Raw genomic sequence first — 11,797 nt, forward strand, 5'->3', positions numbered from 1 at the left:
ACTTTTGATCCTCTCCTATCTGAAACCAGTTTATAAATAAGTTCTATAGCACAAACTCCAGCTATTCCTGAGGTAATGAGAAAAAAAAAAAAAGCAGCTTCAAGATGTTATCCTCTCTGTTCAGACATAGAATTCACTCAAGCAGGAAATACACACAAATAGGGCTGGATAGTCAGTCTGAGATGTAATGATAACAAGCTGCTGACATTTCAGAATTTTTCTTTGAGTAACAGGTGCTGGCTGAGGACACACAATGCTGGAGAGTAGGAAAGAGCTTTTCAGAAGTCATCGCTTTGAATGACAGAACAATACTGCAAGAGACTGACTGCAAGCTGGTATATAACTTGGTGCCAGGCCTAAGTGGCAAAAATCAGAACAAAACAAAACAAAAAAACCAGCCCAAAATCCAAACACCTTCCTCAAAAAAATACTTCAGAGCATTTTAGATGAGGAGAGAGGAGGCATTCACTATCACCATAGCAAAAAGACTGCAACAGACCTTCTCTGAGGAAAGGATCACCTGGCCAGCATGATCCAGAAGGAAAACCAGATCAAGACACATAGTCTCTGGCATAACAAGATTTAGAAGGGACTCTTGGATCATCTTCAGCCACTTGCACTCAAAATGTATCTTTACTTTTGTATACGGCGAACTGTCCCTATTACACAACAAACCAATCTTTTGTGTCTGCTCTATACTTCTTTTTCCTACTCTTTTATTAAAGCAAGGAAGTGGGATTGACTATTCTATATTCAGCCATCTCTACCACCAGCAGGAGCTGTCCTTACAGACACAATAAACCCCCTCTTTGCAGCTTCATTTATCAGTCCCTTCTCAGAACTACTGGAGCATGTGGACAGAATGGGGAAAACATCCATCTGAAGAAAGAAAATAAGAGGCTGCTACCTAGACTAAAAACTTTATTGATCTGTGAAAGTTTCTGCTAGTCCTGCTTTCCCAGAGGTTTCACAGAGTCAGCAGGAAAACAAACCCAAGCCTGTGAGGAAGAAACAGTGTCATAAGCAGCATGTTTGAAATGCAGCTTGCTGACCTCAGATTTGGGGGACAGAATGCTTAGGTGCTTCTCATAAGCACAAGAGGACAATTCACCCACTTAAGCCACCACTGTGATGGAGCTGTGAGTGGTACAGGAGCAGATGGCCTTTGCTATCCTGGCTATGAAATACCATGTGGGGAATTCATGCTGGAGTTCTGGGAGCTTGCTCACATGTAGCGCCAAGAGTCCTCACTTCTCACGCTCAGTCCAGATTCCCCGTTTCTCCTTTTCCTTTGATATTCCTTCTCTTCACTTGCACCGGCACATACAAGTGTTAGAGATGTGTGCCATTTTCCCTGTGCACACAGACCCACAACACCCCCTTTCTTCACCTATTTTCATCTAGCTGTATCTGCCTCATCCCTACCTTCAGCACTGAACCAGTATCTGCAAACATACTGCACAGCCAGACCACAAAATACTGAGAAATACAAATAGAGCCTTTTATCTTCCCAAGCTGAAGCACTCCTCAGTTTTTTGAGCAAGGGTGTCTGCATTTGCACACATGTATGTGACCACAAAGACACACACACGCTTCAAGTTCCTCTTGAATGCAGCCTCTGAACAAGGCATGAGGCTCTGTCAGTGTGAAGAGCCTGTGTCACACACTTGGGGTCTCTCATTATTTGTTAATGTGTTTAATCACCTCTTTCACAGAATTACTCCATCCTCAGTATCTCCTCTGTTGTTCTGCCATCCAATGCCATTTAGTGGACCCAAGCCAGCAGTCCAAGAACTCTTCTTGCTCCCTTTTGCTCACCTTGAGCAAAACACACATTTACAAAGCAGAATACTGATACACAGATCCCCCACCCCAGAGAGGGCCAGCCCTCTTTCTGGGTGAGATTTGCCTCTCACCAAGATCCACTCTGATGAAGAAAACTTTACACAAGGGCAAAACAGAAAAAACCCCCACCAAATCTGAAAGGTGACCCTCAGTTAAAATGGTCCAAATCAAGACTCAATTAAAGCCTCTTTTCTTCATTTCTGGGCAGAGAAAACCAGAAACATTTGTCTCAGGCATAGACACAAGCAGGCAATCTTGGTTTTGCTGGTATTTAAAATGATGAAGAAAGGACTGACAGCACCTCTAACATCCCCTTTTCTCCCTATTACATTTCTTCTTTTGGAGGCAAGAAAGTCAACATTTGACAACTGAGATTCACACTTCAGAAAAATAAGTGTCCCATACAAGAGGAGAGTGAGGGCACAGGATTTCCATTGCTCAGATTAAAATCACATAAAACAAATATTCTGCCAGCTCCTGAAAAAAAAAGGAAAAAAACTCATAAACTGTACTAGATAAAATCAGCAGCAGTGTTTCCTCTCTAACTGCAGAATAGCAACTTCAGTCCTTTTGACCCAAGCTGAGGCTTGCATGCCCTAGTAATTCTAGCAAATGAGGAACATGACAAGCTGAGCAGTTAGGCCTTATCTATCTAAGTCAGGATAATTACTCTGAAAAAGCACCTTATCATACAGATCAGGCAGCACGGATTTTCATTTACTCTCAGATACTGCACAAAAGTACCACATCCCCTCTCACGAGGTTACAAATAGCCCAGACACCATAGGGAGAGAAAGGGGCTGTTTAAGGAGGAAAATAAAAAACTACTCAACAGCAGGAGAAAGAGGATTATCTTGAATGACCTGCCACTGCTTTTTCAGTGACTCTGGTTTTCATCATCATCTCTGTTTTACTTCATAAAGATTCCAAGAATGATAATAGAAGAAGCCTATCACACACTGGAGAGAAAAAATAAAAGAAATTACACAAGCAGTTATATCTGATCTTCAGGGAAATCATGACTAGGGCTGTTTGCTGATCCAGCAAACATAGCTTGGGTAGAAACACCTACTAGGAAAAAAAAAGCACAAAGGCACAAAATACAATAGAAAAACAGCCATGAGATAAAAATGCCTATTTCTGTATCATTCTCATCACCAGAGTCCCACAGAATCCTTGCCATCAGTTGTTTTGTCAGGAATTATTTCTCCTAAGGCATACTTCTTTTATTAAGCCTGAAGTAAGGAAACAAGGTGAGCTAAGGCCTCAGAATTAAACAGTTTAGTCTTGGAACATTGTTTCCTAGATATGACATGTCACCCAGTCTGGCTAGAGTGGCAGTGATTTAGAATAAATATAACATTTTTGAATTAATGAGCTGTTGTGACCACCAGTGATGAGCAGGAAAAAATTTTAAAGTTAGCGGGAGTCCAAGAATTTAATTTAAAAAAATCCAATCTAATGTCATGGTTTCTGGTGATACTTCCATGAAAAGAGAGAATGATCTAGACACTGGCTCCTCTTTCCCCAAGTAAAATCCGGTCTAGATCATTCCCTTACCCTCCCATCAGATTCATGCAAAGCTGAAAATTTCTGAGTCTTTATTATTATTATTATTATTATTATTTAACTTAAACAAGATGGGGAAAGAACAGCACCTTTTAAAAAAACCCTGTTGTGTGCTATAAAGGATAAACAGGTGAGGTTTAAAAAAAGTTAAGTTTATATATGTACATATACACACATACACTAAATCAAATTAAAACCAAAAAACTTGTGATGAAGTAATTTTCAACAAAAGAGAAGCCTTATTCCACATCAAGCAAAAGCACCACAAATTAAGAGTAGAGTGCACAATCACATGTAGTGCAGATACCAAACTAGCCTGGGTCCTGGAAGCAGTGGAGCTACAGCAGGACAGAGCTCCATGAGGGCCATCTTATCCCACTCCTTGGCAGAAGCAAGTGCAGAGTGTGCATTCAGGAGGGTGTGCTGTACAGGCACTGCCACAGCTGCCTGCTCTCCCTCCAGCTGTTTTGGCAGATGCCACAAAACACAGCAAACTAGTGACAACAGGAGACCCAGATCTGAGCTACAGACTGATTTAGCTACAGTATTTTCTTAACAGAGGTTTCTGAATTCCCCCATGTCTCTCGGGTGCTCCCTGTAGGTACTGCCAGCTTCAGTCACATGGCAGACAGCTCCTCATTATGTACTATTTGTGCACTGAAGTTCCCATTCTTGCATACCTGCACCTTTTCCTATCTCTCTTCCACCTCACAACACCACTTCTATTTTCTCCAGGCTGACAGGGTAATAAAATTAGGAAGGGGCCTGTACACCTAACTAAGGGGAACTGTCAACAACCAAATGTAGTTTAAAAAATAATAACAATTCTTAAAAAAACCCAATTAAAAAACCTGTTAAAGTTCTGCAGACTTCTGGCAGGGTTCGGTCATTTAGCCCAGAGGTCTTTGTCTTCAGGGCCTGCAGGCTAAATTGTCGACTGGCAAGAAGCATGCAGTACATGATAAAATTCTGACTAAAAGAAAAAAGTAGTAAGGGCTGGGGGAGAAGAGGCTCTAACATGGAAACCCCAGACTGCAGTAGCAGCACTCATGCCACACGGTAGGCTTTCAGGAGGGTGAATTCCTTCCTGTTGGTGCGAGCTGCCCAGATGAAAAGAGCAGCTGCCATGAACTGCAAAGGTGCGGACACACAGGCGAGGCAGAAGGACCAGCCGAATTCACCCCTCACATCCTCTGGCAGAGGCAGCTTCCTATGGAGCAGCTCAATCCCAGCTACATAGCAGCCAACGAGGCCCAGTGTACACAGCCCTGGGGAAGGAAGCAGCAAAGCACAGTGAGCTCACCCATGGAGTGCTCCAGGGGGTACTCTCAGCTTCTGGAGGAGGATGGCGGGACACTTACCTGCTAGGAAATGCAGGACTCCAGTGGCAATGGCTGGGTAAAGGCTGCGACAGGCACAAGCACAGAGCCCAATCAGAGCCCCAAAGCACATGAGGCCGATGCTGACAAAGGGCAGGAGAAACTGCAATCGCCAGAGATCTGCATGTGAAAGAAACACACACCTCAAGTTTGCTGAAGGTGTGCTAAAAACAGATCTCCTCCCACCATCTTACATTCCCTTCTACCCTGCTGTTTCTGCTTCATCAGACATTCCACATTCATAGCTAAAGAGGACCAAAGACTCCATTGAAGCATAAAGAACTTAATTTGTTAACTCAAAAACTCCTGTGCAAAAAATTCATAGGCAAAACCCTTGCTAACACATTTATGTCTTCTGACCTACTGCCTGTGCTACTGTAAAAAACAGTAAATGGCAAGCAAGACACAGAAGCTTTCCTCGCTGTTGACTGTATTTGAGAAACATCTTTTTTTAATTCTACTTTCTTATCTGCCAGAACTGAAAGACACTTACAAGTCCGATTCAAATCTGTGCCACTGTTGTGATTTCCAGGCTCTATGTACTTTTCTACAAACTGATCAGAGAGCGAGAAACTGATGCAGTTTGTAGTCATATCGGTTTCTGGGGGTGGAAAAAAGAAAAAGTTACCATTAGGTGTCTTCCCTCAACCCTCCTCCTCCCCTTTCAAATCCTCCTTTCCCAATGATTTGAGCTAGGAAGCTCCTCTGAGTTCCCTTTGTGAGAAAAAATTACCTCTCCAAACAGATCTGTAGATGCTTTCCTATGATGTAGTTGACATAGCATGGCTGTTACAAGGTACTACACTAAGGGACAGCATTCCAACGTGTAGAATCTTCAAGCTTCCCTGGATTATCCACAGAGAACTACGCCATGTGTAACAGACTGGGAAAGAAATGTGGTGGCATATGATGTATGTTGCCACATATTCTTGTGCTCAGGGTCCCTTAACTAAACTGTGCTTATCTCCACACACAGAATGCAGTCTCATACTAACAGTTACATCAAAAGAGGGATAAAAAGGCCTATTTAAATATGAAGGATTTGCTTCTTTATATTAAATTTCTACCTCAGATTTTTCTTTGAGAATACTGTTGAGCAGAACTGGTTTAAGTGTCTTCCAAAATAAGCATTTTCATGAGACGAAAAAAAAAAGTATTTCATGTAATGTTTTTTTTCCTCCAGAAATGTATCTGAAAGTACATCTTTTAGAGATTTCCAAATGAAGATGTTCACACATACACTAAGTACCCAAAATCGACCTTGAAGCAATTAAAATAATTGTTTACCACACATTTTATCCTCCAATGATTTTGAAAAATCATACAAATATTTCACTCCATATCCGTTCAAGGAATCCAGGATGTGCTGATGTGATGATGAACAAAGTGAATGACTAGCTAAAAGCAACGAGTGCCTCCTTGATAAAGCAGTGTCTTTATTCCATTGCTGGATCCCAGGATGTGTCCTTAAACACAGTAACTGGGAGAGCAACTATAAATGTAGCCCCAACTGGACAGCTGAGGCAAAATAAAAATCAAGCTTGTGAGATTAAATTTAGATCAAGTATCATGTGTCAAAACCAGAAGCTGCAGCACTGACAGCCACAGACCATTTTGCCCTTTGCCTCTTTAAAAATCTGGACTGTCTTTATTAAAAAACCAACTAACCAAAACATAAGCTAGAAATAAACCTTCTGGAGGAACAAAGTGTTCTGAGGAAGTTAGCACCCCAGGCAAGCTAGGGAAGTGATAATGGCTCCAGAGGTACCTGGTGGGCTGTACCAGTGAGAGTTTTTGGGTACAGTGATACATCTCCGCCACAGTCCAACCGTGCCGTTGCACCGGAAGAGCGCATCTGTGTAGGTCTTCTCATCTGCATCTTTGCTGACAAACTCCTCCCAGATGCTTCTACCAGCTTCACTCACATTCTCAGCTGGGGACAGGGTGTGGTATTCGTACCAGAAGTCGGTGCCAATGGAGGCTGCCATGTAGATGGTGGAGATGAGGCTGAGCACGCAGGCGATCACCAGCGCGGTAGCAAACCGGTTATCCATCATGGCACCCTGGGTGGGGACACAGGGACAAGTGAGCAACGCTTCTGGAAGCACAAAGTTATCCCAGCAGTGCCAAACTCGTGGCATCAGCCCCCTTCTGCAACACCCCCTCAGGGTATGCATGCCTTCCTTTCCCTACCTGCCAGAATCAAAGGAACACGGAGCAAATCTACAGTGCTGGCCAGCATCCACTGGGTCTTCAAGTTCCAAGCAGGGATAATATCCTGGAAAGTGTGCTCTCCCAGTCACACCGCACTGGCTGCTCTCCCTGAAACAGCAACTGACAGAACAACATCAACTCATCTCCAAAGCAGATGACACAGCTCCCTGCCATTTGTGATCATGATTGTAGGCAACGTCAGAGACTCCATCCACAACGCCCAGGAAGAAGACTTATCTTTCCTTAAGAGATTACCAAGGGTGGAAGTTATTTTTAGCCTGCCACCCCATAAGACTTTCACAGCTTGTGTTTACAGCAAAGATAAGAACCACAGGCATGACGAAAAAGCTCTTCCAGACTGCTCACAAAGGGCAGCCATGCCAAGGTGCTGGAATGCCTTTAGGGAAGAGAGAAATGTAGCACTAGAAATGTTTGCACTAGAGGCAGAACATGAAGGAAGCATTGGAAGACAAATCTGGAAATCACGATAAATGCTGCAGTAATGCCACAATACATACCATGGTATTTTTTGGAGACCTGGAACAATGCAGAGGGGTGCCCTGTTCCATGGGAACAAGGTGACAAAACTGAAAGGCCTTCATATGCTGCCGCAAGGACTTTGCGTCCCTCTCTTAGGGGTCATTTATGCCCTCCTTTGTGGGGTCCTGCCCCCAAATGGCACAGATTCACGGTCAAAGGAGGCGTGGGGAGAACACAAATACCACACATGCTTATGCTTATGACAATACCATGACTTTAATGAGCAAGTGATTGGTAATACAAGAAATGTTCTGTGGCTGCAATACACCAGAGGACTCCTCTCGGATGCCAGTTGTTCTCACGTGTTTTGTGTGCTTGATGAAATTTATGGATTATTATGAATCAGGCTTGATGCACTTGCCAGAAAAAAAAAAAAATTGAAACTAGCTCAGCAGCTAGAGGTAGGCTGGTGGCAGGAGCTACTATCTAATCAGCTCTTGTCTACTGCTGGCTCTACCTCCCTTCTCCCACACACTTTGATCAAAATATTTTGGTCTAGTTTCTTTGCAACTAATGAACCGCAACTGGAAACAGCAAGTGCCTTAAACCTCAGCATTCACCAGGAAAAACACCAGAGCCTCAAGTCAGACTTGTCAGTAAGAAATTCTGAACTAGAAAACAAGATGCAAATTAAAGAAGGGAATTTCAAAGGCATCAATGTTTGCCGTTAACAATACCATTCTTATTTCTTTTCCCCTCCATCTGCTCCTGTATTTGTCTGAAACTGGCTAACAAGGAGGAGAAATGTGTTCCCATATCATTTCCTATGCTTCATTTCCATATTAAATGAGGCACACACTCTGCAATATCCATCCTTGAACGGCATCCTTAGTGATGAGAAAGAATAGAACTGATTTTTGGTGAACTGACAAGAAACACCCATTCAAAATACTGCCAAGTTCGCATACCACAACTGTACTTAAATAATAATCTACAAGCTGTAAACTTTTGTAAGTTAATAGAAATATTGAGAGGGAGAACACACCGTATCCGGGCTTATTTATGTAGAAAACATAGAATTAAGCGCAGACTTGGAAGCAAATTCTCTGTGCAGTGTTTAATTCCTGTTTATGTATTTGTACTCTCCTTTGATATCCCAGCATCTTGTTCAAGGTACACAGGACATGGGATGAACAGGATAGGAAGAACAAGTTGCTGTATAGATCTGACCCCACCATTCATAACCTACTGAGCTAACTGAGGGATCCTTTCCCCTTCACATACTGCCCCCGAAGCAAACAGGGCAAGTGGCACCTCCAGGGCCAAAGCTTCTGCCCAGCTGAGCTCAGAGCTGAGTAGATCACTCTCAGAGCAAGCAGCAGAACAGGCTGGTCTGGATTTTCCACTATATTGCGATCTACTGCATGAGAAACTCTGTGCAACAGACTCCTCTCTTTAGAAAGGGCTCTCTCTGGGTGGAAGGATCACAAAAACCCCCAAGCTCCATCCTCAGAGTAGTGTCTGGTGAAAAAGAATGTAACCAGGACATTATTGGGCTGCTGATCTGCTGTCACTGCCTTTCAATATAAATGCTGACAAAGCCCTATCAAATTTATACCGAACACAGAGAAAGAAAAGAAGTGCCCCAAAAGTCTTACTTTCAGCTACATATCCCTGGCTGCCAGGTGCAGAACACTGGTGCTGGCAGTATCCCTACCAGATCACCATTAAAAAACAACTACACATTTCTGACCAGCCTTCTGTGTGCTGGTGTGCTGTGAACACGGCAGAGTTGATGTCAGCTGGCAACCAAGAACAGTTCATAAGCAAAATGAAGGCTTAATCACCAAGTAGCAAATTAAAGCATTGCCCAGTGTTCATTATCCACTTGGTAAAAGGGACATGGCAATCTACTGACTTTCAATCCTTGTAATGTAACTGCAGGCAGGGGTAGAGAGCAGCCGAGGGGGCTACAGACCCCAAAATCTAGTGGGCGGCTTTGTGTGGCATTTTTCCCCAAATGACTTTCAGTATGGACAGGACAGTGACAAGGCAAGAGTGGACCCTCAGTTCCTTACAATAAAGGTTCCCTCAATGCTTCTGCCTAACACTGCAACTACTTACAGAAAAGATGAAGAACTCTACAACACTTTATGCAAAGCTTGAACCAGTTTTTCCTGCCAATGGAGTAGACTTGACTACCCTGCCCATTCACTGTGCATATCCACTGCATCTTCATTTACAGGAGACACACTCCCCCTTAAATGAGGTGTCCTTTCAAAAGAGAGAACCATCCTGCCAGGGCCAGGCAGAGCTCAAAGGGAACAGCGAGCACAGCCAGTAAGAAATAGTTATCGGAGAACACCACGAAGAAACACACTGTGTGTTTATGGGATTAATGCCACACTTTGCAAAAGATTCTGTGCAGAACAACGTGTAGGAGATGCTTATGAAAAAATAACATTACTGCTACCAAATTATAAATTATAAATATAAAATTATAAAGACAAAGATTGATAACAAATAAAAATGCTTTTTCTCCATAGGCTGTCAACAAGAGCCTTCACTGTTTTAACAGGTTTGTTCTTATAGCTCTGACAGCACATTTCTGTCTAACAGGAGAAGCTATTCCAAACAAGTTGCAGCTGACACTAAGCTATGCAATGAATTTAAGACACTAGATGGTTACAAACAGGCGAAAGTGCTTTACAAGATACTGCGATTATATTCATTTTTTAAAAGACATGAGGCACATTAAAAATTTTTAAATTTTCAAAAAAGAAAATTTTTGAAAAAAGCTCAAAATAGAGAAGGCAAAGGCCAGACTGGAAGCAATAGTCAATAGAATGACTAGACTGCATGCATTTCAAAGAAGGTAAAAACAAAGGGGGCAAGTTAGTAGAGTCAGGAAAGAAAAACAGAGAACAGAACAAAAGCAAGTATTCTGGCGAAAAATCAACTCTAAGACTGAAGACTGGACAGTCTTTGTAAGAAGTTACTGTACCATGGCAGAAGGGAATACAAAACCATGCATTTTTATCTTGTTACTGCTGTCACTCCTTCCAGCTAACAGTGGGCCACCACATTTAAGAAACTCCTTTTACGGGACACCACAAAAAAAGGACGGCTGCATTGGCTGGCATTCTCTCAGGAAACATGCTTGCAGTCAAAAAGCGATTAGGCAGAAGGCCTACAAGAGGGTGCAAATAAGGGGAGAGGGCTGCAAACAGCACCAAACAGGATCGTCCGATCGATGTTCAGGGCAACAAAATGTTAGGAAAGATTGCTACTAAACACTTTCTTACCTTCAGAGATGCACAGAGCCCCTCAGGACACACAGCTCCAATGCTTCCAGATGGCTTCAGAGGCACAGTGTTGTTTGTGTCCTGTGGCCAGTGGACAGCATGAAACACAAATCTCCCTTCTGCCCCGACTGTTCCATTCATTCAGCTTCTTCCACACCACCAGTTCACAAGTGATCTACAAGAAGAGAGCAAACCGAATGGCTGGACATCATCATTTCACTCTGAAATTACTTGACAGACATCTCCCAGTGCTATCATTAATGAAAAAAAAGGTAAGCTGGAGAGGTGAAATTACTTGAAAAGCCCTCGGGCCAAGAGAACCTGTCCCTGCAGGACCAGCCCAGCGCCGGGCCGGGCCGGCCGGGCATCCCCACGGAGCGCGACCGCCCCTGGGGGTCTCGGGCCTCCCAGGCGCCAGCTCCGCGCGGGGGGCGACAGCCGCGGGCCGGCAGCAAACCCGAGGGGAGCACCCCGAGCCCTCAGCCCCGCTTCCCCCCTCAGCCCCGTCCCCCTCAGCGCCGGCCCGGCCCGGCACCCACCGCCCATCGCCGCCGCCTCGCACCCGGCCCGGCCTCGCTTCCGCCCGCCGCGCCCGCCCGCGCGGGGCACGCTGGGCGATGTAGTTCTGCCGCCCCCTTCCGGAGGCGCCGGGCGCCGGCCCCCGCCCCCACGGGCAGCCCTTTGCAATGGCTCATCACCCGTTCTGGGGAAAAATTCCTCCTCGTGTCCAGCCTGAACCTCCCCGGCACAGCTTGGGACTGTGGCCTCTCGTCCTATCGCTGGTTATCTGGGTGAAGAGGCCGATCTCCACCTGGCTACAACCTCCTTTCTAGTTTTTTCTGTTTCTCTTGATCGCTTGTCAAAAATGGTGACATGATAGTCTGGGTGAATGACTTGGGAAAACATGGAAGGGGGAAAAAAACCCAGTAAAAATTGCAAAAAAAATTTGGTAACACTGGCTCCATGCCTCAAACTGGACGTTTCCCTCCATCCCTGGTACACGAA

General features: G+C 44.3%; 1 protein-coding gene across 2 annotated transcripts; it reads right to left on the minus strand.

Annotated features, from left to right (window-relative positions):
* Positions 1-589: 589 nt before the first annotated feature.
* CLDND1 (claudin domain containing 1) lies at positions 590-11,379 on the minus strand. Of its 2 annotated transcripts, none has more exons than XM_082277659.1 (7): positions 11,332-11,379; positions 10,793-10,967; positions 6,987-7,115; positions 6,562-6,856; positions 5,287-5,394; positions 4,776-4,913; positions 590-4,682 (listed from the first exon to the last, which is right to left on the minus strand). In XM_082277659.1, exons 4-7 carry the CDS (start codon positions 6,848-6,850, stop codon positions 4,462-4,464), a joined length of 756 nt encoding a protein of 251 aa, XP_082133785.1. In that variant the 5' UTR covers positions 6,851-6,856; positions 6,987-7,115; positions 10,793-10,967; positions 11,332-11,379; the 3' UTR covers positions 590-4,461. The 2 variants fall into 2 exon arrangements, with proteins under 2 accessions (XP_082133785.1, XP_082133784.1); XM_082277658.1 differs by having other exon boundaries at positions 6,987-7,127.
* Positions 11,380-11,797: the final 418 nt, after the last annotated feature.

This window comes from Coloeus monedula, assembly GCF_965178545.1.
Source record: "Coloeus monedula genome assembly, chromosome: 3".
Classification (NCBI taxonomy): domain Eukaryota; kingdom Metazoa; phylum Chordata; class Aves; order Passeriformes; family Corvidae; genus Coloeus; species Coloeus monedula.